This window comes from Anopheles coluzzii, chromosome 2, assembly GCF_943734685.1.
Source record: "Anopheles coluzzii chromosome 2, AcolN3, whole genome shotgun sequence".
Classification (NCBI taxonomy): Eukaryota; Metazoa; Arthropoda; class Insecta; order Diptera; family Culicidae; genus Anopheles; species Anopheles coluzzii.
The window spans coordinates 96,308,942-96,335,781 of record NC_064670.1 but is presented as its reverse complement, the minus strand read 5'-3'; the positions used below and the strand labels follow the sequence as shown (position 1 = coordinate 96,335,781).

Here is a 26,840-nt window from a genome sequence, read left to right as displayed (position 1 = left end):
ATGAGGCATTTTATTTTTTCCCGATTTCTTTTTGTTGTTGCTGTCGTCGTGTGTGCAAAAAAAAGGAATGAAAAGTTTCACTGAAATGAATGGCTATCGCAATCTTGTGTACCTTTGCCTGTGATGAAAGGCAAAACATCGTTTGGGAAGGATTGCCATTCGAGGGTGAGCTTGACACATCCAAACCCAATTCTTCAGAAGCTTCTGTTTGTGCTCCCGTTTGACACTATATGCAATCGACAGGGAGCATCCACCTAGGGGGAAAAACCGGGATTATCTGAGGTTTTTGTATACTACTGGTCAGCCAGTTACGAAGGCACGGGGAGGCTAACAGCGCCAACACTCACAGGGGTGAAAGGAAAATAATAACTCACTCACAGCAGGATTTGCAGCGAACGGCGCACCGATTTACGTTTACGAAGGGGATTTTAAAATGGACGATATATTATTCTGTCGGCATGCGAGCTTAGCTGCCCTGTTTAGCGAGGGCTTGCGAGTGGCTTTCACTCCAAATGCTATAAATATTTCAAACCTGCTCTAAGCTCACGGGAAGGGTTTCACCGTCCTATCGATAGATCGTTCGACCATTCCTAACAAAGCCTGGTATCTGTTTCGCTCTACAAACAGCATTGTTCATCAAAGGATACTGAAAGACAAATTTGTTTGAAAAAAGGTTCCTATGTTCCTATCCTGCTTCACATTTTCCTCTGCTTGATAATGATAACAGAGCTACGGAATTGGTTTGCATACCTTTTGATCAGTTGATGATGCATGTGCCCTGTTTGTAGATGGGAGAAAAAAACTTTCGCAGAAGCCCCACTTCACGGTCTCCACAACAATCACAGGCACGATACTGTAACCCGGGCCGAACTCGAAAACTCTTCCCGGAAGGATATTTTGACGAGCAAAATTCACTTAACCTGAAGCATCCGGCCCTTGCTTAGCTCGCTGTGTACCCCCACTCCAAAGATCAATAAAAAATACATGAGCATGAGAAGTAGTTTCCCACAATAGACCCTTGCTGCCTGCCTGCCTGCCGACCTGTCTGTAGCTCACTTCGCATGCCCAAGCCACTAAACGGCTTTAAATGGATGTTTCGTTTTGAGGAAGTGCTTTAAATGATTTAACTACACCCGGAAGCATCCAGTTTTTGTTTGCCTGCTCATGCTTTAATATCGATGAGCCTTGTAAAAAGCCCCCCCTGTCCGTACCCAGTTCGGTGTGCTGTGACTATGCAAAATATGGCTCACTTTTAGCAAACGTCATCCACCGCTTTCAGCACCGGACATCATTTCGTGTGGGGGAAATGCTGAAATGCTTCACCGAATGGGATCATAATTTAATCGATCCAATAGCGAACGTATCCGGTTTCCATCTGTCAGTGGCATAACGCACAGCAGGGTGGTCCCGAGTTGGCGTTTGATATTGATTATTATGGCCGTAATTAATTCCAAAACATAAACAATTATACAGTCCAACCCCCCCCTAACGCGCGTCATCACCATCATCAATCTGTTTATAGCGTCAACATAGCATGGGGTGGGCTGGAGTACTGTTTGGACGTGCAGTTCGGCACGTCACATGTGCATTATACGGTGATTAGCGGTAGCATTAGCAATGGACGTTTCGCAATGTGGGTGACGATGAGTTGGGTGAGCTGGGTGGATTTGTGTCCAGCTTCATGGTGCGCCAGTTTCTAATAGGATAGGGAAATTGGGAAAGAAGTATTGTTGAGGGCACACGAGCTTTTCAGTTTTATATTTGAACTGTTTCCTATTTTACGATGCAAAACTATCAGTAAAAAGGAGCGCCTAAATGTATGTAAAAATCGATGAAACTGATCCACCGGTATAGTCCCTAAAGCAAACAATATTGAGCTTGTCAACGGAAATATTCATGATTGTTTAGTATTTCTCACATCCACATCGTAAATATCGTTTCAAACTGTGTTAAACCTTTTCTGACCAGGCACTTGTGCTTCAGAAGAATAATTCGATCGTAGTTTAGTTAACTTGCAAGCAACGAAGCAGACATATTAACCATCTGTCAACACTAGCCAATCTTCCGTGGCGAACCCCAAGGACTGTGTAGGAACGAGGTCCTGTAATGTAGAACAATTTGACATGTAGCCAAAAGTTTACAATAGGCCGTTTGACATCTGAAAGCCCTTTTCGATTCAAATATTAAGGCCAGGGGACATTGTCCGTACTCGCTAGTGTAATTTCGATGTTTACTAGCACATCTGGCGGCGGCTGGTGGAAGCTTTTTTCGGTCGTCGGGGGAATGATCGTGCCGGATCTCAAATTTAAGTAGTTATTTCATGGTTTTTCGATGCGAAAATGGCTGAAATACTTACCCAACAAATTCACCTATTAATTATAAAGCTTTTCCAGTCCAGTTTAAGTAACAACCATGGAAAAATAACTTATTTTCTGGAACGGCTACAAATTGTTTGGCAAAATGCTTCGGTCAGCCGCCGCCAGATGCGTTAGTGCAAATCGATATTACACTAGCCAGTGCGGACAATGTCCCCCGGTCTTTAAAGGGGATTATAATGATGAATCGGTCCGATCTTATCGGATCTTATCTATTCGGTCCGAACTAACAATCTTCATACGAAAATTGTTAGTTGGTTCATGATGTTAGAAGAAATATACGTTCTCTAGTACTACGAATTATTTGAAAGTTAGATGAATTTTCAAGGTCTTTCTGCTGTGAAATGGCATCCTGAAAGACTAAACCATTTTTGGCTGATATTTGACCTCGTTCCTACACAGGCCTTCGTTCGATGGATCAGATTTACATCACTTGGTATGGGATACTAAAGGGTGAAAAGAAGAGTTCACTTCAGAAGAGAGAGCTAATGTGAACGGGAGCATTTTTTCAGGGTGAAATAATCAAGACTTGAAACCTGAGGCAAGTTTGGCGTGTTGAAATAATTTCAGCCAGCAAATGTTAAACTAAATATTTAAAAAAACAACTGAAAATAGCAATGCCTTCAAAAGATTCGATGTTCCAAATTTTGGGTTTGGAAGCATCTTTTCGATTAGTTTATACATTTATTTTACATTGATATATAATCAACCCGTGCAACCCCTTCAACCAAACTTGGTTCAATAATGTTCAGCTAAAACTAAAATCAATCGTTAGGTGGACAACTTTGACCTTCAGGTTGCGATTATTCCTCTGTTTTGCAGCAGTTTTAGTCTGGTTTATTTTTTTTATTAATATTTAATAATATCCCAAAAATGAAAGATGCTAAACTAAGCAGTTTTAGCACACTGTTAGTAGCTGCCATCAAAAGAATGCTGGAATAGTGATAAATGCATGTAAATTATGTACACCACAGCAGGAATTCTATCGCATCATTAAACAATAACACACCACTCTCACCAGCAAATAATTTTAATAAAAACCGGATGCATTTGTCTAAAGCGACCAGCTAATCTATGCCCTATTGGTAATTGCATAAACGTACGGATCCTGTTTCAATCCGCTGCGGAAATGCACAGCTATCGTACGTATCCTGATTGGTATGTTCGTAAGCACAGCTCCGTATGGTCTCGGTATGCCGGCTGACCGTTTATATAAAAACAGTGCCACCCATATCGGAAAAGGGTAGCATTATCATCAATTATGAACAATTGGAATCAATCCCGCGCGCGATTGCCACCGGGCGATGATAAATGGGGCCCTACGATCATTATAATTTACCGTGCAACACCTTTACTTCCCTCCGCTGCACTGCAAACTGCACTACCACTGCAGCAATAGCAATTGAAGCGATAATAAAGCGGTGTGTGTAACGGTTGTCCTCTGCTGAAAATTACACACACCCCGTTGAGATTTGAATCCCGTCGCAACAATTTCACTCGGCTGGTGCGGGCGCGGCGCGACCTGCTGGCCGAGGTGGAGAAGAAAATTAATTAAAAACACATGCGTTAGTGCCGAAAGGGAAAAGAAAATCTCTTCCGGGAAATCATCTCACTACGCAGCAGCCACAGCGTTTTGCATGGGAAATTATCACGCGACCATCTGAGCTCGCTCGCTGTGTGGGTTTTTTGGTCGCTGTTGAAGTGACACTCGGCACCTGCTGTGCAGAATGCTGTGCTGTGGTCTTTCGGGGCTTTGCGGTTATTAGATGCGAATGACAGCAACAGCAAAAACCGAAACCCCTTATCGGGAAAAGTGCCTCACCAGCAATGGCAGAAAGGGGTAAAAAATGGCAGAGAGTCCACGTGCCGGTAAATTGTATCGTGCGTTACGGCTGCATACAATTTAATGGCACAATCAATCAATTTTCCGGCTTCAATTCCCATTGTCAGCATCGATTCGTGTGCATCCATTTGTTAGCTGGAACTGGTACGAGGACACATAAAAGCACACACACACACACACACACACACACACACACACACACACACACACTCACACAAACAGCGCAAAGCTGCAGGACACACGGTGACAATGTGACATTTTCCGATCGACATCGAAACAGTTAGCGATCAGCAGCAGCAGCGTTTGGTTGCGCTGGCCACCACGTTTTACCCAACCTGCGTCCAACTGTCGTTTTATTTTTTTGTTTGTGCGCTTCGTTGGCCGCTCCCTCTATTGTTGCGTAAATGGGGATTTTATTCGAACGGCTCATTTGTTTCACTTTTGCAGCGTCATCAACATCACCATCATCATCATCGACAACAACAGCTGCTGGAGCGACAGTGGCACCAGCAATCGCAACATATCGAATACCACAGCCACCAGCCGCTGCTTCATCATCAGCACCGTCAGCACGCACACCATCAGGGGGGTCGCCATGAACAGGACCCTCAGCAGAATCGACAACAGCAGCAGCAGTACGACCATCGATTGTCCCGGAACCAGTGGCGTTCGTCGTTCGTCGAGTCGGTCGAGCCGGGCCTGTCCGCCACGCAGCACAGATTGAATCAAATCTCACCGCCAAAGCCGGTAGGCGAGCGATTGGCAACGTTCACAGGGCTTTGCTGTCGTTTGTTGCTGTTTCCATGTGTGGCGTTTTGCTTTACTTTTGTGTGGCTGTGTGTTTTTAAAACTTTTTCTTTTTTTTTTTTTAATTTGCAATTTGTTTGTTTGTCTGTCGTTTCGCTCTGTTTTGACTCGTTTGTCTGTTGGTTTTTTTTTCTGCTTGCACTTCTCTTCTGTTGTTGGGAACTTTTGTGTTATGATTATTTGGCTGTTTTTTGTTGTTGTTTTGCTCACCCACCACTCTTCGCGTTGCGTACGCTGATAAGCTGGAATAGATGTTTTTGCTGTTGTCCTTAACTTGTTGTGTTTCAGTTGCTTTTTGGTGTGTTGTTTTTCAGTGAACTATGTTAGTTTTGCATTGTTTGACGGTTGATTTGCACTCGAGTGGAAGCGTTCCTCTATCTTTTTGGTGTTGTTTTTTTATTCTATTGTATTTTTGTTGTTTTCTATTTCTTTAGACTTTTCAAACAAGGGGCGTATTTGTTTTTATTCCTATCAACTGTCAGAGTTGTTTTAGAGTTTTGTTCTTTGTTGTATTTTGAACATATTTTTTCGCAACTTATCATTGTTTACAAATTGCTTGCAAACCTTATCCTTATTTACAAATCGGTTGTTACATTCAACATAGCTACAATTGAAAAATACTGCTCAATCCCTTACATTACTTGCTACGAAGCCTGTTGTTATGCAGCAACTACTTTATTTACAGCTGCCAGAAAGACTGCATTTTCCTTGTTTGTTTTGCATATTTTTTTCAAATACGCCTGAATGTATGCAATGTGTAAATCAAAACAGTCTTTAAAGGGCTTTTAAAGACTATTTGAAGTGTTACAAAACACGTTCGTCAATGTTTAATTGTTTGAATAGAATGTTGGAGATTGAGTTTTAAAACAGACATACATATACATTTCGAAAAGTAAACAAAATCTAGAAAATATTTAGTTCATCAACCGGACTTATTTAAAAAAATATTACACCAATAAGTTCTTCTTCAAACTGCTCCATTGCCTGTAACGTTTATTTATGCATAAGCAATCATTTTACACTGAAACGCGGCGATTGTTGGCTCACGGGCAAACGCGTTGCCCGTTTGGTGGGCAAGACGCTTTCAGTTTGGGCCGGTAATTGATAATTCATTAAATGCTACCTGTAAACAACCAAATTTATACCATTTGCTTCAACCATTATCGACCGGTTGCTTGGTGAACTTTTTACCCACCATTTTGCTCTTCCCCGAAAATGTTTCGTCCTAATTTGGCAGCAAAAAAAAACGTTTCATTACATGGACAAAGAACCGGGATGCCTGGTGAACGGAGAAACAGGGTAGTTTCGAAAAATTTGATTTAGTTCCAATCATAAAGCTTAGTCTCCTTTTCCACCCTTGGCTCCCGCTTTGCTAGCCTTATTTACTCCCTTTTTTTTGCTGGACAGTGTTGAAGGTTTGAGCATTTTTCCCGAAAACTGCTGTCCCGCTATCAGTGCAAAAGCGGCTTGTACCCTTGCGCTGACGGTGTTTGGATGCTGATGCTGGACTCGAAAGTTTGACTCATGATAAATTCAAACGGTACATCCTCAAATCCTTCCCTCCATTCGGGCAGTTGCGTCATGTACCGTCGCTTGCGTACACAGTGTGGAGGCTAATTAAAAATTCTTTCGAAACGACTCTCAGGGAGGGGAAAGGCAAGGAGGAGTTGTAAAATGAAATTGCTTGCCAACAAAAAAACGATGCACAGGATGAACGAAGCAAAAATCTTCCCTCGAGCTCTTTCAGCGATTATTTAGAAAATGTTTGCAAAATGGTACAGTGCGGAAAGAACTGCTGAAAGAGGAGGAAGAGGTGTCATGTCGTTCACTGGAACTTGTGCACTTTATCTACACTCGGTTGTAGTATTTGGTGTAAACTCTTACACAGACACACACAAACAAACGCGCTGTCATCCCAGTCAAATGTCGATTGGGGGAAGCAACGACAAAAAAATGAAAGGGTATTTGGCCAACAGAGTGAAATGGGAAGGCAAAAAGTGTGCTGCATTTTCTCACCCAAAGCAAGCCGAAAAGCGGAGGAAAAACTGCTTACACTTTATAACCGAAAGTACACGAAAGCTGGGTCTGCTGCTGTCGATGATTGGGTGGTTGGTTCGATAAGGGCAAAACTGCAAACTGGGTAAAATGAGTGCAACCCGAGCGCGCTGGCTGATTAGCTGTTGGTGGGCGCTCGAAAGTTAGCGCTGTAATGAATAAACTCTTTGGAGTGTTTATGTTTTGCTTCACAATGTAGCTGTGTAAATAATAAGCTACAAGTTTGGAAATTATTTTCAAAGGTTTTTGTTTTTTGTGTGTGTATATTGCACTGTACGCATTCCTTAACTGCATCCTTTGGTTTGGACACCAAACAACTGTGCTTTGAAAGGAAATTGCCTGAAATACGGCAATGAAGGGCAATCAATCTCGTTCTAAAGCAAACCACTAATAAGCAAAGCAGCTTGAGAAGCAGAGCGACGTGTAGGGCCATTGAGCCAAGCATACGACACCGAACTTCATATGGAGAAAGAGAAGCACCTGATTGCCCCAAGAGGCTCCGAATGACAATTCGGGTAAATCTGCGATTAACGCTTTCAAGCAGTGCTGCAAAATGTCAATGTCGTAAAACATCTGATTGAAACAAAATCCATATCAGCGTCACGTACTCAATTGTGATAAACAGAGGTAATACTCAAAACGGTTGGTGTGACCAATACATGCTCATGACATGTTCATCGCTTCAACCATCGCTTGGTCAGCCACTATGTCACGACTTTTTTTGTGTTTGCTCAGTCTTGCAAAATGCCACTGACATAGTCATGACAAATTCCAGCTGAAACAAAATCATGTCAGCGTCACCAGCTCTACTGTGATGATCAGAGGTGAGACTCAAACATTTGATGCGACCATCACATGCTTGGTGACTTGGTGCTTGGAGTGGTTCCAAGAAACAAAATGGGCATGTTTTCTCGCTCAGATTGACCCAACAGATAATCAAAACAGATAGAGGGAGAAAGCATTCTCATTGTATTGTTAGAGCCCACGCACCGAGTATATTCCTAAAATGTCGTGATTATCGCCGTCGTGACCAAGTGAGTGACCAAGAGTTGGGTGCTAATCAAAATGTCACCAAGAATGAGATTGATTCTCCAACTGTTTGAGTTTCGTCACTGATCATCTCACTTGTGTACGTGATCTGATTTGAGCTTCGTTTCAGTCATGAGTGTTGGTGACTGAAACAGTAGCATTTGGCATCACTGTTCACAGCCAGAAAAAAAAACATGATTATGCTTGCGCCAGCAGCTAAATCTGTCAGTCAGAGTATTGCGTTGGGCTCAAGAATTCGCATGTCGCGTTCGGCATGTCATAACGGACTTTTATTGAGTATCAGCAATGAGAATCAAGCTACCACGGATATGTTCATTGTTTTCGTTGGTGAAAATCTCGTGATACTCATGACATTTTGCAGCACTGATCTTTATACCTTTCTTCCTTTGGTAGTCTGCTTACGGTTGAGTACGTCATACTGACCTAGCAAGGTAGCGGTTTTAAAAAAGATCATTTAAGCAAGAATGGGATAAAACATCTTGCAGCCTATTTTAAAATGAAGTACCATGCTGAGGTCTTTTTTTAAAAGATCCTTTCAGTATGCTATCGCCTAACATTTTCTCCATAGAATACATCCAACACGCAGAAATGTTATTGTCAGTTCACAAACTTAACTGCTCTCGACTGAGAAAGATTGTTTTCTATACTTCTGTAAAGTGTGCGTTTGGTTACAGCACTTTCATTACACTTCTTAACGATAAGTTCAGTCATCGCGGTATCTTTTAAAATAGAAGAAGAAAAAACTCACAACTGCACCCAGCAGGCAGTTAACGAGAAAGTAAACCGAATTGCAGGATCATCCCGTTTAATACTGGCGCCGGTGACAGTGTGACGATGAGTTTGTTCACCAACAGACTTCAACAGTCACCAAAAATTCTGTAACGACACACACACACACACACATTGATGGCGTAGAAAATGTGTTGAGAGCAGCTCGTTTAGCAAACGCTATCCGAGCCCCGATCCGATGGAGGGGAAAAAGTTGGTCCCTTCAATTGCGTTCCAAGCGAATCGCTGCAACGGAGCGTAAAGTTTTGCAACTTTCTGCACTTTTCGCCGAGGCAGCCATTTGTAAGTGTGTGTATGTGTGTGTCTATGTGTGTATGGCGATTATTTATGTTTGTACCACCGATCGTTGGAAGCTGCGCAAAGTTTTCTACCCAAGAAAAACGCTTTCTTGTGCACTTTCCATGTTGACTTTGTGTCGGAGGATTTTATCACGGGGAAAACGGGACGCGTTTTTGCATTCGCGTATCGCACAATTTGCAGCTCGTGCTTGTGTGTGTGTGTTGTCTCAGCGCCTTGCGCTGGTTACAGCGAGAAACAATCGTGTAGCGAAATTCAAACCACCCAACCCCGAACGCCAATCTTCGGGGCTGGCAAAACAAAAGCCGGAGACATGTTGTAAAACGAGCAAACGATTGTTACGAGTGTCCTGGCCGCCGAAATCATGCTGATGATGGTGCATGGTGATGACGGGCCGGGTGGTATGATTGTTTTTGTTTATCACGTCTTTCCCACTTGCTGACTCGATCGCAGCTGCACACGGCGGCTCGTGGTGGAAAAGTTTTCCACGCCCGCACGGATGAAACTGTTTACCGCTTGGTCGCGAGTGATTTACCGTCCGGAAATGAGAGAAATATTGAATAGAACCGTGCTGTGGCAGGACAGACGACAAAGGTGGATTATTATTTTTTGTGAGATTAAACGGTTTTAAGTGTTGTTTGATGATTCGATGGATTTCTTAGCAATGGATGATGTGATTTATTGGGCATTGCTCGTTAGTATCTCTTTTCTGCATTCTTTTCATGCGTTTTCCATACGAATCAGCACTGGATTGCAGTTCGTACTAACTGGGGAAAACATACTACAATGTCATACTACAACATACTACATTACAATGTCTTATCTTGCTCAATATCCAAACCAAATCAGTTTTAGTAGGAAAGTATCATTTTTTATTACTGTGCTCAGTGGCGGATTTAGGGTATCGGGGGCTAAGCGGTAAAATAAGTTTAGGCCCCCTGTTGGGACAACTCACCGTAATGGTTTACTGGCGAGGGGGGGAGGGGGAGGGGTTATGATCCTTCGACTACCCATAAACTTCATTTATCTATTTATTTATTAATAATTTAATTTATTTATTTAGGTGTTCAACACCTAATCCCTAAGTTATTTCCCCAACGTCTGCCTTAATCCGGTGTCGCCAAAATTGGAAATTAATAAAATATTCTCTTTAAATGTGTTGGTCGTTAAATTCAAATCAAAGTGATAAGACCATGTATGGAATTGCCTTGTTATAGCTAGTAACGGCTCATTGTGTCCATATAAGGTATGCCTGCTCTCACCAACAAGGAAGTTATGAGAGCGAAGAGGTCCCAAAGGCACGTATATGTTGCTCTTCTCGAAGAAACAACGTCTAATTTATTTTTTAGACGAATATTATTGCAACAAATACACATTGGTTTACCTTAAAACGGTGTTCGAGCGTCTGTAGGCCAAGCAGAAGGCAACGCGAGCGATAACTTGACATGACTGTAAGTCCTCTGAATTGGTCGCATTATAAAGCAAGTCTTGTAAACTTTCGTTGTATTGCCTCTATTATTTTGAGCATCGTAGTGCAAATTGGGAACCAAAGTACTGAGCAGTACATCACCCAGCAGCACACACAAGACAAGTAAACAACGACATAAGACTTAAGACATAAGTACATTATCGGAATTGTCGAAAGATAAAACCTAGCATCTTGTATGCCTTGTTAACAGTGTAAATGGAAATTTAAACTAGAGTACAGTGTAACACCTAGATCACAAACTTCCTGATGACGATCTAACACGCTGCCTAATAACGAATAATTATACTTGATCGTTTTGTCAAGTCTATGAAACGATATAATAACAAAAAATTATCTAGATCATTTTTAGACATCAAGTACCAAAAACTAAGTATGACTCTCTTCATCCATAAGGCCCCTATTGGGCACAGAAGTTCTCGATGTGACTGCTGTACACACTGTTGTATGTGCTGGAATTACCATCCACGGGCCCCCTAAAGTAACGGGGCCCCCCGCGGCCGCTCAGTCCGCGTACCGTTAAATCCGCCACTGACTGTGCTGCACACAAACTCGTGGTATGGTTGCTATAGCTGTCCTATGATGTTTCTTTAGGGGCGGTTGCAAAAAAACGGATTTTAACAACAACATATGTGACTATGTCAGCTTGTTTGATATGAACAGCTAATAACGATATAAATTACTGGTATACTGAAGCACTTATCTTCTTCTATTTGCCGTAGGATCGACTTATACAGGCTTTCGAAACTTAATTCATTTACCACACAGCTGGATGGTCTATCTTTGCTACGCTACGGTGGGACGATCCATTTTAGGCTTGAACTCCTGACGGGCATGTTATTGAGTCGTTTGAGTTGACGACTGTACCATATGGCCACCACGCACTTATGTATTATTTAATTGGAATAAAAGTGTGGTTGTTAGTTACTTGAATTGATCCTTTGATGAAAATAATAAATTTAGCAATACAGTCTTTGCCCAAGTTACGCGAATAATGCGTTCCGGAGATATTCGCGTAAGTCGAACATCACATTTTACAGCCAAAATTTACTTGAATAATAATGGTTATTATTTTGTTTGTGATTTGCAATATTTTGAAAAAAAGTACAAATTACTTTTCATTTGAAAATTGATGGAGAAAATTGTACTGATTTAACATTTAAACTGTTAAAATAAAAATTCACGTGACTCGAGCTCGCGCAACAACTTTGTTTTGTACTTCCAATGTCTCTATTTTACTCAGCTACATATGGGACCGTTGGCATTTTCTTTGATAACAATATGAAATCAGTTTGCATGATTTTTATGCGTTACAAAACCACCTACAACACTACAACAATACCCTAATAGAATCAACAGAACGTACTGTTTGAGCTAATTAAATGTTTTCGGCCACCATAGGAAAACTTATGTTTTTTTTTTGTATCTATAAAGGCCCTTTAACACTAGAACCGCCGATTTTTTGTCCCATCGCACTCGAAAAAGGGGTGTTATTCCGCTTGCCGTCGTGACAAACCATTGAAATTTTCTGACTTTTATTTATTTTGAACGATCTTTCGAATGCGCCAATAAAAATAATTGTATTCCATATGGTTCTTTAAAAAAATCATTTTTATCCGCCATATGGGACATTTTTGTCCCATAAGCAAATTTAATTGTGATGGCTGGCATCCCTGCTGTCAAAGAGTGAGGGGTGTGCTTCTGCAAGTCTGGCAGCATTAGCGTATACGCATTTTGTGACAAGACATGTCAATACGAATAGAACAATAAAAGTGCACGAAAGTATTTAACTACATACGTGCTTTTACTCTTGCTTACTACGTGCTTATGTTTTCACTATATTCAATCGTCTAGTCCATAAAAGCATTCTACCGTACACTCTAGCGCAATTTTATTAGTAGCACTGGTTCGTCGTCTTATAAAGATTTATTATACCTAATTATGGAGTTTATTAATTATTTTACCAAATGAAACCATTAGGAAATAATAAACATGTCTAAATATGTACACATAACGAATGGGACAAAATTGTCCCATATGGCGGTTTTAGTAAGGTTGAAAAGTCCGGCGGTTCTAGTGTTAAATTTCAAACCCTCACAAGCCAGAAAAGATAAAAAAATACGAAAAAAGATGCATCTATTTTTATTCAACCTATTTTTGTAAAAGTATTTTAGTAATCAAGAAGCATTTTTAACTTATCACACCATCAGTAGAAAAACTCATTATTTCTCTCATGTAAGTGAATACTTATAATTAATTAATTCTAAAATCAATCCGCAATTTTTCATATCATGTCTTGATAATTTGAGGAATTTTTCAAAATCCGGATTTTCCATACCGCTTTTGCATTTTTTGCTTGTTGATTGAATTGTCAGTCATCCATAGAATCGTTCAATTAAAAAAAACTAACATGCCAACTAAAAAGCGTTCAACTATCGAGATACGTCGGTAATTAAATTTCTAGAAAGTTCAATCAAGCAACAAAGTCTAGTGATGAAAAAATCCAATATCATGTTCTTTGTTGGCGTTGTATTAATTGAGGGAATTCTGAGAAAATTTCAAACAAAATATAGAAAAACTTCGTTTAGGTTCCCGTAACGTTATGTGATATCAATGCCGTTGTGTCGATGATGTACTGTACGCCTTTGTTTGAGCGTTTTCCCTATAATTTAATACCTTAAACCAAGTTACCTCCTGTCCAAGGCTAGTATGAAATTCAAAAGCATTATGATAGTAAAAACTTTGGTATCAGTTGATGACTGGTAACGTTCGATTAAGTCGTTTCCAAGGCTTTTTGTTCGATTTTTCTATCGGCAAACATTAATGGATTCAGAAAATTGTTTTCTTTTCTTTAGCAAATATGCACGAATCCATTATACCGAAAAAACCCTGCAGCAATTATCCCTAACAGAACGAACTTCATTTACCCAACTGAAGCTTACAACTTTAAAACGCAGTTTCAAAAGTCTCTTATTCCGAAAGCGCACACACAAACTTTCACCTGTTCATTTCCGCAACAGTACACACAGTAAAACGCATCAACTAAACCCGGGAAACGGGAGGGAATATATAAATGTGAAACTGTGCCCCTCCCCGCCCATGAGCAAACACCATTTTCCCGCACCGTAGCACAATATTGGAATTTTACACGTTCGGGTAGACGGGAAATTCGGTGGCTTCATTCGGTGCTTATTGACTTTGGTAACCGAACGCCAAACGCCACAGTGACCTAGCCGGTGTGTGCGTGTGTTTTTGACTGGCACCTAGCGTTTCGTATCGACGAAACGGGGGGGTGCATGTTGCACATAATTGGCGGTTTTTGTGCCGGTGCGTATTAATGCGTTTCGCGTGTGGCGTGAGTTATGGCTTTGATTAGCAGTCCTGGGGAGGAGTGGGCGTGTTGATATGGTAGAACAGCTTTTTCACATGCAATCTCTGCTTTGCTCCCTTTTTGGCGAATCCTATTTGGCGCCATCGAGGGTAAAATGGGGAAACCAAACTGTAGTCGTTAGTTAGCTAAAATGTGCACCCAGCAGACAACCGTTCGAGCCGTTGTAAATAAGAGGTAGCGCTGTTGTTCAATTCTACGCATTTTGCAAACGATATGTAATGTGAATTGCATACCGATAGGAGTATTACTGTGTTTATTCGATGTTCAACACAAAGCGCCTAAATGTATGTAAATTAATTGACATTTCAATTATATTCTATCAAAAGACCTCGTTAACCAGCTTGAAAACAGTATGAAACACAGTATGTCAGCGTGAATGTACAGTAAAGCGCTTTTGCTCTCCTCGATGCACACAATCACATGCCAAGCCGCTGCCACACAACTGCAGTGCAGCCCTCAAAAACCGCATGTCGGTGCAGATTTGCTTTCGTACCCACGGGGCTGCACGGGTGTGCGTGTACGGTAAACAGTATTTGCGGCTTACATCCGAATAAACAACACCCAGCCCCTTGAGCTCACCCCAACAGTGGCCGAGAGTAGCCGCATCGAAAACCACATGTCCACACACCATCACATACATAAACAAACACACGAATGCCGGTCAAACGAAACCCAAAGCATGGTGCAACTTCTCTCGCCGCGCACAGACTCCCAATTTCCGATTTCCCCGTTCGATTGAACTTTCCCTGTTGAGTTGGGTTCTCAGTTGGCTTCGTTTTTCCTCCCTTTTCCCACCATCTGGAACGGAGCGGGTTGGTCTGCTCAGGGGTTTACGCGCGGAGTAAAACAAAAGTGGACACTCTTTCTCTCGCCTTTTCACTCTCTAATCGATGTGCCGGTTCGGTGCACTTTATTTGACATTCCGGTCTATTGGGCACTGTAAAAGTTCCGGGGCAGGAGCACGGGATCACGGTTGACTTTTGGGGCTTCCGCTATTTGTTCCGGGTCCGGGTTCAATCGAGGTCGACCTGAGACGTCGAGGTGTCGCTGTGGTATAATTAATTCCATTTTTTGCACGGCTGGCTTCTAAACTTTTAACCCATCGAAATGGTTGGGATTGATGAGTTAATTTGTGCGAATTGGAACGCAATTTGAAATGGTTTCTCGTGGGAAGTGGTGCGTGATGGGATGATTGGACATTTTGACACAGTTAGAAACGGTCATCGACCTATTTTGTTGATATAAGTAAGTTAGTTGGTTCAGTTGATTTACGTTGAGAAAGGGTTAAGAATTCAAAAATTGTTTTTTTTACCCAAATTAACCAATTAGCATGATTTAGAATGTTTTGTCATTAAACTTCGCTGATGGAAATGTAATGCTCTAGCATAAGCTTCTATTGACCTTCTATTTGCACTGAAGGTAAGTAAAAACGTTTCATTACATACATTTTTCATGCCACATTCCACAAAAAAGACGTTTCGTACTTCGATTTGCATAACATTAGGCGATGTTTTAAACTTAAAAACAATACCATTCATTGCTTGCCTTAAACGATTGCATATTCAAGACAGCTAAAAAGCTAACAACAATGAGGGTATAATATTTTCAATAGCTTTAATACATCCTTCATTGTCACCCCTCCCTCCAGCTGCACGTCCCGCAAGGTTGCGTGGTGAAGAACATCCGCATCAAGCAGAAGCTGGCCCGATTGCGCCATCAGCAGCGCATGCTGGCGCAGCATCTTCAGCATCTGGAGGAGTCGCCCAACGCGAGTCCGGCACTGATTCGTCAACAGCATCAGCGTTACAGTAAGTAACACTAGACACTCGTGCCACCGTTCTCAAGCACATTGTGCCATTGACCTTGACAGTTTAAGAAGCCGCGCGAAATATGAAACGCACATGTCGATAGAAACTGCTCCTTAAACACGTTTTCCAACGGAGCAAGGTTAACGCGGCTCTAATCTATCCTCTTTTCCCTCTTTTCCCAGATAATCTGCTTCGCTACTACTCCTCGTGGGATAAGGTCTCGGCGGCGGTAGCGGCTACTTCCAGGCCACCGTATTTCGATCAGGACGGTGCTTCACCGTCGTCCTTGAGGGCCATCCACTTGCCCCAGCGGCCACTGCAGCCACATCCTACCGAGCCGATGAGTGCATCCCATTATCAGCAACATCATCATCAGCAGCAGCAGCATCATCAGCATCACATGCAGCAACAGCCACGTCGCTGGCTGAAAAAGCGCAGCCGATCACACGCACAAGAAAAGAGTAGCGATGAAGGGAAAACCGAGGAGTAAGGGAGTCTATTGCGAAGAGCAATTGTTTCGCGAAAAGGAAGAAACAATATTTCTAACCGTCTTACCTCAACCAGTCAGTACGATTCCAAACTAGCTGATGGTCTTCTTTTTTTAAATTAATTTAATTGTCGATAAATATCCTTTATGTTATATCAACAGCTTGTCTCTAAACTTAAGCCTATAAGAATAATAAACGCTTTCTAATCTCGAATGACTACGATTTCCTCGCAAGCAACAAGTTGCATTACCCGAATATTCTCCTAAATGTATGCAATTTGCAACACACCAAGTCGGCTTTTAGCTTTACCAATATTCTCCATGGTTCATATCCTCGTTGCGATAGAAAGATAAATAAAGCAACACTATTGTTGTGCATTAAACGGCATTGTAAACCCTTCTTAACAGCGTATCGATTAGATTGGAAAGTAATAAAAATAAAATAAAAACAAATGAAACTTACCGCTCCGTTGTCGTACACCTGTGATCCTGAGAGTCATGCCTGTTTCGGATATCATCAAGCTCATTCACCCAAGACTTGGCTGGCATGTTTGTTTTTCGTGTGTTCCATTTTGTCTGAAATTCATTTCACCATTGGTTTCGTTTTATTGATATTTGAATGGCCGAACCATCGTCCATCGTGTACCATCGATGGACGGTGAACGCTCTATACAGACATGGTTCAGCTCGTCCAGGTTCGGGATGTACTTTCCTGCCTGCCCCAAACCTATCTCTGCCCGGACAAGTGTTGAATTTTCGAAAGGAATAGCTGTTAAAAGTAGGGGAGGAGATTGCAGCACTATCATTACATTTAAACCACAAAACTAAAGCCTTTGTTTGCCCTACGATCGCTAAGCTGCTGCTGCACACTATTTTGGTTCAATCTGTTACTTCCCCCTGTCCAGCATGAGAGCTACATTCTAACGGACAGCTGGTCTAAGCTTGCCCATCCGTGTTTCCAGTGTCGGAGAATTATGCTGAAAACAGACGAAACACAAGCTGTTAACGTAGCAATTCCAGTTGGAAAGCATACTTTAAGGCGCTGATTTAAAAAAAGCAGCGCTATTTACAAAGTATGCAATCGAGAGAACAAACCATTTTGTTTCTGCTGTGTGATAAGAGACTGGTATCTTACTTTTCTTTTTTTTTTGTCAATTTGGGCATGTTATTATTTTGTGTAGAAAATTTATCTTTTCTGCAATTCATCTTATCATCAAATATTTTCCTCTGCTCATCTCAATTGAGACATATTGTTTTGCATGTTTGTTTTGAAATAATGTTCAAATTCAGCGTAAGATGCTATTTACATACACGCCACCGGCCAAAGAACAAACAGAAATTGCTACCAACACTGTCTGTCGTGTATATTGATTTGGGGTTTTTTGATTAAACCTTTCATCCACCGAATGATAATCGCTCGCCAAAACTCGCACCGCAATGTGTGTTTTGCTTTAATATACTGAATGGCTTACGGCTAAATATCCTTATCAAACTAAACCTCAGGATCTGTATATGTACGACTTGATATTTGCTTGTTATGTATAATCTCCCTCTCCAACTCACCTCGCGAGCAGGGGTGTGAGTGGGTGTGCAAGCAAGAACGCTGCCGGGTGTGATGAAAGCGTGCACTCAGAAGTAATGGTTCCTCCTTTTTCAACGTAATTTCACACACATTCGGTCTCGTATTACTTGCTCCCTTTTACTTGCATCCCCTTTTCACGGCTCAGTTGTATAGCATAAACTCTTGCATTATTGTATTCCACTTATTCAAGCACTGCGCTGGCCTTGGTGGCGACGTAAAAAGCTTTTGTTTTGCCTACCTTGCGTTTTGCCTGTTTGCTGTCCACAAAAACTTGCTCATCGCCAAACGGTACCTACGAAAAACCTGCTTGCTCTAGTCTTCTTGTAAAATATGCACACCTCTCCAATCTGTACAATGCGGCGGAGTGCACGCTATACCGTGCTGCCTGGTCCTGGTGATGGCCACGATCTGTTTTAGAAGTAGAACCGATTGTACAGTATCGGTAGCTGGAAGTGGGACTGTGCCGTTGGTTGCTGCTGCTGGTCGGGGTTCACGTTCACGACGATCTTGAAGACGCACTTGCTCTTCCATTCCGCGTCGTCGTGCGCTTCGTACGTGATTAGATGACTGCCAGCACCAAAGTCCGTTCCGGGGCTCTGTTTTTGTTTTATGGAATGGAAATAGATTTTGGATGAAAAGTTAAACTTTGGTACTGTGGACCATGCTTGAGTATTTAGGCGCCTAAAGGTTTGCGCAATTTAGAATTCGCCGCTTGGTATAAGTTTTGCTTCCCATCGAACATGGAATTAAAATGATATGGTCATTATTTTTGAGTGAAAACAATTAAGATTATCTGTAACTGCTGTAAGAGTGTTAAAATATGACATTTCAGTAGAACTTTTAATTCTTTTTTTATTTATGAGTGAAAACTAGCATTGTACGCGTTTGTGGGATTCTCTGTGTTAAAATGCTTTGTAATAATTTAGCTACCAAAATACTTTATATTGTTAAAAATGTACGGATAATGATATGAAATCATTTAAGATCATTAAATTTCCAATTGCGAATTTATAACATTGCATACTTTTAGGCGCTAAGGGAATAAATTTGTTATTTATTTACAATCTCTAAGGAGCTGGTTATAAAATAATTTATTTCATCAATCAATTACATGCATTTCATTGCATGTTTTACTAAACTCAACGTATGATTGTTATTAGTATAGTGTTTAAGCAAATACACTTACAGGTAGGCCTGCTTGCTTTACTTTCATTGCGTAATGCATATCTTTAGGCGTTTCAATCGCCGAACGGAGTGATTCAAAACATTTACTTGCCTCTTAAGAATAAGGATTAAGCGAGAAGAATTACTTACATTTGATTTTGTGATCGTAACCACACCAACATTGTCCGAAAAGACCGGCTCCTCCCAGGTCGCTTTTACGCTCTGATGCCGTCCCTCGATCGTGTACACCTGCGTGTCCGGACAGAAGTCAACACGGGGTGGCGAGCCAGCTGCACGTAGAAGGGAAAGAAAACACAACACCAAACATCACACATTTAGCTTACCGCTATGATCATAGATAGACACACACAGAGTTGTCAGCGTGGGGAATACATACGCAGCACGTTGATGAGGAAGTTACATTCGGTGTGCAGCTTCGAGATGGGATGTCGAGCAGTGTAGCTGACGTTAAGGCTTCCGAGCGCTAGCGGGAAGCTGTCTTTCTTCACCCAGTCCGGTTCAACCTGCACGTCCCGCTCCCAGCTGACGTCCGTTTCCGGTCGCCGCAGCCGTACCGTTGTGGTTTCGGTTTCGTTCGGGTGCAGCTCCACATTGACGCTAGTGGGACAGATCAGCTTCGGTTGTGGGTATCCTATTGGGAGTAGGAAGTGGTTAGGCAAGCAAGCAATTCAATAAATGAAATTGAAAAAAGTAGACCGAGCTCTCGAATTGAATAATTAATTTTGAATTAAATGTGTATTGCTATTGACTATCAATCATACAAAGCCCAATCCGAACTTTACCAAACATAGCTGTAGAGGCTCTTTAACCAACCAGATGAGATTTTGTTTTGCTAGTCGAGCACACTTGACCGTTTATATGTTTGTATTAAATATCAATCAACCCTTGTATAAACAAGCATAAATAAATAGGTGTACTGTCAAACATCACACTTTTAAATTGATCGTGAAATTAATTCCCCAAAGGTCACACTCAATAATTTACCCTAATTGGAAAAAGCGTTCCCACTAACAATCGATTTGATTGTTTGAAAATTGAAACAAATTGCAGCAACCGGCAGCTCTTAAATTGCGGCTTATAATGGACGCACAAATTGATATCACCGTCGGCCAATTAAAGTGCTCTTTATAACCACGCGGTTTTGCTCCGGCTGCCAACACTCCGCATTTCCGAACTTCTCGCTCCATCGTTCAATCAGCGTTCGCTTGAACGGAAAACCACCGCGCTGCGTAATTATCATGACATTATGATGCAAAAGCCAACGAGAAACGGAAAAAAAAGAAATAACGATTCGGGCTCATGTTGTTTCCCTTCCTTCCAGTGTTAAAAATGTTGCAGTGTTTGGTGTTGAAATTGAAGAGAGATTCAATAAAAAAAAAAAAACAAAAACAAAACAAAAAAACGAGAAATGCGGACAAAACAAACAACCATACCCGGGGCGAGATGAAATGAAGCCTCCCCATCCCTTACTCTTGCTGGTGTGACCCGATTTTTGCATGTTGCAACCCGCAGCCGCAACCAATTATGCATATCTGCACACTGTGCGGTGCGCATATCTTCGAGCGAGCGCGCAATCTACTTACGTATGCAGGTGCCATTCTCGTCGCCAATCCATTCGCCGGCGGTGCCACAGATTTTCGAAAACTTGCCCTCCAGCCGGTACCCGGTGGGACACTTCAGGATGCACTGGCTGCCGGGCCGGTTGGTAATCTTGAGGCTGCCCCCGTTCGGGCCGTCCGCAATTTCGTCGATCGGCCGGCTGCACTCGAGGTAACCGTGCCGGGGTGGAAACAGTGGCGGGCAGGCAATATCGGCTAGCCGGAGCGAGTCGTTCAGTACTGGGGAGAGAAAGAGAGAAAGAAGAGATAGAGTGTTAAGACGTTTTGCTCTTAGGTGGATACAATTGTAACGTGGGCTATTGGATGTTCCGATATGCTGTACGTTTTTTTTTTTTTTTTCAAAGAGTTGAAACGAATATTCAACGGATTGCAACAGAAATGAAGAATTGAACGGTGGGTCACGTAACAAGGAAATAATCGCTACCGTACTGTCGTTTGAAGTGATTGCTGAGAAGAGATTTAATTATGGCCGTCGTACAGAGACGTGCTTTTATGCAGGATGCGCCATTGAACCGTTGAATTTAGGCTTGAGTGAGTTTTAGTAGAAGATTTACACTTAAAATAGTGCTTTTACTCTACTCGGTATTATTTAAGAAGTATAAGAAAAACAATTAGTTTGCTTGCGTGTAACTTCTTTTCACTAGATCAAGCTTTTAATAGAAAAATTTCATTAGATCAAAGTATTCATACTTTGAGAAAATTTCATACCTTCTAACGGTAATATTTACCATTATCGATGTTTATTATTTTCCTATTTATGACCTCAATATGCACGTTTCAGATTAAAAACCTACAATATTCATAACATGCATACATCTAGGCGCTTTTGAGCCTAGACGAGCCAAGTGTTACAAATATAATTTTGAAGTTATATGTTCGGCATGCCTAATCGCACTTTTATTTTTAATTTTTTTTGACGACAAATAATCAATATCACACATAATTGCATTACGGCATAACTAGTTTATAGCGTTGAAGCGCCTGATAGTATGCACTATATTTTAAAAAAAAATCAGTGAGCCTGTTTTATAACGCCTACAAGTATGCTACATAAACTGTTCAATGCTTAAAATTGCACATCTATACGATATAATAACTATTTTAAAAGTGCAATATTGATAAGTATTCAATGTTTCATGAATAATATAACACATTCAGGTATTGAGATATTATAGGTATTTTTCTTTTCTATTTAAAGGATATTATAGGTACTTTCACCTGTGAGGATGTGATGATTTATAATGTTGTCCATTACTCCTAAGGTCATGCAATACAGGGTTTTCCAAGTCAGTTTCAAATGTAAACATTGTTATTCATCGCATCCAAGATGTTTTTCAACAACTGTCAAATGATTTATTTGCTTCAAAATGAAATTTCAGTTTCAACACATGATTTTCAACACATAACAAAGAACTGTCAAACTCAATCCAGCTTGAGTCGTGTTGAAAATCATGCTGAGGAAATTAAACATTATGATGATGGAAATGAATTGATGTGGATTAACATGTTGCACGCGGTGAATAACAATGTTTACATTCGAAAGTGACTCGGAAAACTTTTTAATAATAATTTAATAATTTGAACTAGTTTTGATTCAGTGTTTGCGGCGTACTACATACATTATTGTTTCAAAAATCATTTGTTTTATGAGCTACAATTATGTCCAGTATAAGAGCACTTAAAGCTGCTATCTTTAGCGTCAACATTCGTTGCCATGACGCTTTCCACTAAAACTCCATCACCTTCGTGAAATTCCAAGCCCGTCAATGTTGCACCCAAAAATGAGCCCCAATTCCATGGAAATGAAATTCACCCATCATCAACCATTAGCCAAGTTTCAGCAAACTACTCAACCCCAATCCGAAATCATCAAACCGACACCGACAATCGACTCCTTCAAACTTTGGACGACGTTTCGATGAAATATGACTCCATTAAAGTTCTGGTCCGAGCCTCCATTCCCGCACCCTTCCGGCACTGCGGCCGGCACACAGAACACCTGTTCGATCGTTCACATTGCTTGTGCCCCACGATCCTTTCCGTCCAGTTGAAGCATGTGCGGGAGTAATTTATGCTGAAGTGAACTTAATTAAAATATTTCACCAACACCACTTTGACTACCGGACACCACCACCCTCGAGCCTAGCCGCTCGAGGAAAACGAAGAAAAAAAAAGTTATCGGAACTTTGCTGCCATTCACCGTCCAAAATTAGATTCGGGCTCTTATGGGATCGCCCGGTATCTTTTTTTATTTTTGCTCGCTGTTGTGTAACTTTCCACCGGGACTAATTATACGCCATTTAGACGCTTTCACAGTTTCTTGGGAAGCGTCCTTCACTTTTCGGTTCATTCTTGGCCGCACAAATGCTACGATCACGTGTCAGTTGATTGTCATTCTTGGAGGGCTCTTTTCACAAATCTCTCACCCTAAGAAGGTTGATGTTATTGCGGGTTTTTTTTTGTTCTTCCACTTGAGCTTCCAACCTTTCGGTATGTTTTAAAGCCCTGCAACATGGTTTAACTGTGTCATTCCTCAATGTAGCAGCAACCAAAATCACCATTAATTCATTTTCCGTCAACAAAGCCCCACGGCAGACACTTATATTATCGCTAAATCGTAGCAAATCCGCGAAATCGCACCAACCACCGCCTGGCCGAAGCTTATCGTCAGCAGCAAAGCCCCGGAGTGTCGGACCTGCCATGCGGAACCTCGACCCAGCACCGAGAAGATCATGGTGTGAAAATTTGCATTTTTAATCAAAATTCCATTCATTATCGTTCATTAATTTTACGCTTTACACTGTGCCCTCGCTCGGCATTCACTCAGGCACGGCCGGGTCAAGCGCACGAGGGGGGAAGATATTTTTTACGGTATTTTCTTTGAGTTCGCTTTTTGCTGAACTTTTGGCCTCCATCGTTTGTGAGGCGCTGGAATGGACAAGCAGGAAAAATATACCAGCCTTCCTTTAATACATTCAATTCATCGAAATTCGCTGCGGCGTTTCCGTGTTGTATTTTGCGAACAATTCGAGAAATATTTTGTGCAAAACATTTATAAACTCTCACCACGATTCCGTTAAAGGAGCGTGTTTTTGTGGAAGAAATGGGTGTTTGCAATCACACTTCTGTCCCAAAAATGTGACCGCAAATGAAGGCAATTTTTTTTATTCGCCCCATTTTACAAAGCGAACGCTGTAATTACTGTTTGCCCGGGGTAGGAAGTTTGTGCGGAATACGTTTTGCCTAATGAGCCGTACACAGTCCAGTTGAGACCTTTGGCCGGCACGGACGCGGGACAAGAAGCGATGCCAAAATGCGATGCTGTGACCTGCCTGGTACACGTACACGAACGCATTGCGCATTGCGAAAGAAAGTGTTTGCTTCATTAAAAACACTATTCTCAAAACTTTTCTCTTTCCTGTTTTTTGCCGGTCATCTATGGCGGCGCCGGTGAAAAGGTAAACTTAAAATAATTCAATTAATTTTAAAGCATCCTCATGGCCCCCTCGCAAACCGAAAGCATCGTTTCCACCTCATTGTGCTTTTTGGATTTTTCGCCGAGATAAGCACGGGTGGGTGTGTGTGTGTGTGTCCCCGTCACTCGACCTCGCTGTGCACATTAATGAGTCGACTTTTGGACTCGACACGTGCCGTCTCTTTACATTTAATTTCCATCCCGAGCACGCCGAAGCTATCAATTTCGATTGCCCAAACAAAACGTGTCCGGCAATGGGGAGAAAATGGAAAGTGATTTCCGATTTGTGTAAACGTTTCTACTGCAGCACAGCAGCAATTTTGAAGCGCGACCGAAAAGAAGATAGAATTGTTACTGTGTACCGGAGTGGCTCTTATCAAATCGTCTGCTTTCCGGCTTTGCTCTGTGTTCGGCTTGCTCGAGGTTTGATTTCCGTTTCACATTTATCACCGTCTTCGCCGGCGCGAAGTGGACCGCTTTCGTGACATTAAATAAGTGGCTCCCGGGGACGCGTTAAGTGAAAATTGACATTCGGGCAGCGCCCGCCGGCTCGTGATGGTTAAAAATCATGATCTTCGTTTTTAAAATGCTTGCCCTTTTTAGGGAAAGGTCGGAAGGAGGTGGGGGATGGGTTAATATTCTTCTATTCATTTCCATTGTCCTTTCCGTTGTCATTTGTCAAGGGCCGTTTGTTGGCTCGTCGGTTCGATTGCCTTTGCAAACGGAAGCTTTCGCTGGAGACGGCGAAAGGGAAGTTTAATTAACAAATTTCATGACGCACAAAACGGAACTCACTACTGTTGAGAGTAAATAAAGGATATTTTTAATTAATATCCCTTCCACAAAGCAAAATCCACCATCATCATCATCTTTGGTAGAGCGGTGGCAGCAACGCTTGTTATCCATTCATCTCTCGTTCGTTTGCCCTTTCATCTCTTTTACAGAGGTCCCCTTGTCGACGGGGTAATGGGGAGGTTCTAATCGTGTCGCATCGTAAATTTAAATGCCATCACTATTGTAAGCTAATTTGTCAACTCAACTGCCTTGTGAGCGAGTACAATGGACGGTCCCGATTCGAATGTGCATGTCTAAGCAAAACGATAACTGTCTCTGTGTGTGTATGGGTCCTTCTTGAAGATGAAGACCAAAGCCACCAGGGGGCTCCTTCTCAGAAGAGCCACCTTTAATGATGTAATATTTTATCTCATTTCCAGCTCGGATGGAGAAGTGTTTCCTTCAGCGTTTTGTTGCCATCCTCCATGGGAGGCTTGGAAATAAATCAAGCCCTCCCTGGGAGATGTTCATGAGGAGAGCTACGAGCGGTCGAGCGGGGGAAGGCCATCGAGCTCCGGTTTCATCTCAAGCAGGGCTGAGTGGTTGTTATCTCATATCTTGATATTAAGCGGAGCGGGAACCAAAACCGAACCCATCTTAATACACTGCTGGGTTTCGTGCGTTGTCGTAGCGAAGCATGATTAAGATGTTCGAGCGCCGGCAGCTTCTGCTTCAAGCCAATGCGGCACGCATCGGATATGTTGCATTATATGCGTGTGCGTTGGAGTCTTGCCGGTTTGTGCTTCTGGGTGATAAATTTTGGTTCCGGTTGCGTGCTAAAGTTTTCACACCCCCACGCCGCTCGAAGGATGAACCACGGGCACTCGGGGTTGGGAAAAAGGGGGAACGATTTCCATTAACGTGCGTGTCGTAAATCAATGAGCGCTGGGCTATCAAGCGGTAATTAGATTATGATAAATGTTAATATAATTGTTCCGCTGCTAGTGAGTTTCCGATCGTTGCTTCGGAGCGGGGGAAAGGCACTTCTGCGGGAGTGCATTGACATACGCGGATGTGCCGGGTTGGTAGTGTAGCATTCGATGCTAATGCTTGCCAAACACTGTTTGTGCGTCATGTGTGTCCGGTGGGCAACACGACAATCTGGTTTGCTGTCTCGGCGTTAAGCGTTTGCTGTTTGAAGGAAGGCTGAAGAGGGCACAAGGGTACGTAATGCTGTGGCATGTTCACACTTACCGAGACAGGAACGCTTGTCGGCGTCCAGCTTGAAGCCGTACTTGCACGAGCAGTAGTAGCTTCCGTCACTGTTGATACAATGCTGCTGACATCCGCCATTAGCGACGCTACACTCGTTCGTATCTGTAGTGTTTTTGGGAAAGAGAGAGATACAGAGAGAAGAAGTTAGTTATGGCAAAACATTTCCTTCGAAACAAGGAGGCGAATCGGGTTACATCCTTTATCGTGTTACCCGTTCGCAAAGGTTAACAAGTGTGTGAGTTATCGTTGGCGCAGCAAGTCTAGATATAAGCGTAACATTTAACTATTGACAATCAAGTTTATTTGATTGATCTGTGAAGTAGATGACTGTAAAGATATATTGCCCATTGAATACGACATTCTGTAATCTTCGAAACATAGGTTCGAATCTTGGTTATTACATCATCAAATTAACCATTTTCTATGTGATTCATTTCATAATTACCTTTGCAACAATGCAATTGGATTGATTTTTTTTATTTTTGCAATATTTAAATGTTAAGACTCATGAAAAAAATATTGTTTTTTTTTTCAACCCTTCC

General features: G+C 41.9%; 2 protein-coding genes across 9 annotated transcripts in view; one reads left to right on the top strand and one right to left on the bottom strand.

The window, feature by feature from the left end:
• The window catches only part of LOC120948529 (fibrillin-2), a 101,947-nt gene extending 85,122 nt beyond the window's left edge, over window positions 1-16,825 (top strand). For 2 of the 4 annotated variants that reach the window (XM_040364963.2, XM_040364960.2), the window contains 3 exons: window positions 4,666-4,965; window positions 15,742-15,901; window positions 16,084-16,824. In XM_040364963.2, the coding sequence (XP_040220897.2) occupies window positions 4,666-4,965; window positions 15,742-15,901; window positions 16,084-16,391 (768 nt within the window). In that variant the 3' untranslated portion in view covers window positions 16,392-16,824. Of the gene's footprint in view, window positions 1-4,665; window positions 4,966-15,741; window positions 15,902-16,083 lie in introns of all 4 variants that reach the window. The other 2 variants (XM_040364962.2, XM_040364961.2) reach the window with 2 other exon arrangements.
• Window positions 16,826-16,938: 113 nt separating this feature from the next.
• Window positions 16,939-26,840, bottom strand: part of LOC120948530 (uncharacterized) — a 110,962-nt gene continuing 101,060 nt past the window's right edge. For all 5 annotated transcript variants that reach the window (XM_040364964.2, XM_040364968.2, XM_040364965.2 and 2 more), the window contains exons 9-13: window positions 26,278-26,400; window positions 20,739-20,993; window positions 19,532-19,786; window positions 19,285-19,424; window positions 16,939-18,566 (exon numbers count right to left, since the gene is read on the bottom strand). In XM_040364964.2, the coding sequence (XP_040220898.2) occupies window positions 18,384-18,566; window positions 19,285-19,424; window positions 19,532-19,786; window positions 20,739-20,993; window positions 26,278-26,400 (956 nt within the window). In that variant the 3' untranslated portion in view covers window positions 16,939-18,383. The remainder of the gene's footprint in view (window positions 18,567-19,284; window positions 19,425-19,531; window positions 19,787-20,738; window positions 20,994-26,277; window positions 26,401-26,840) is intronic.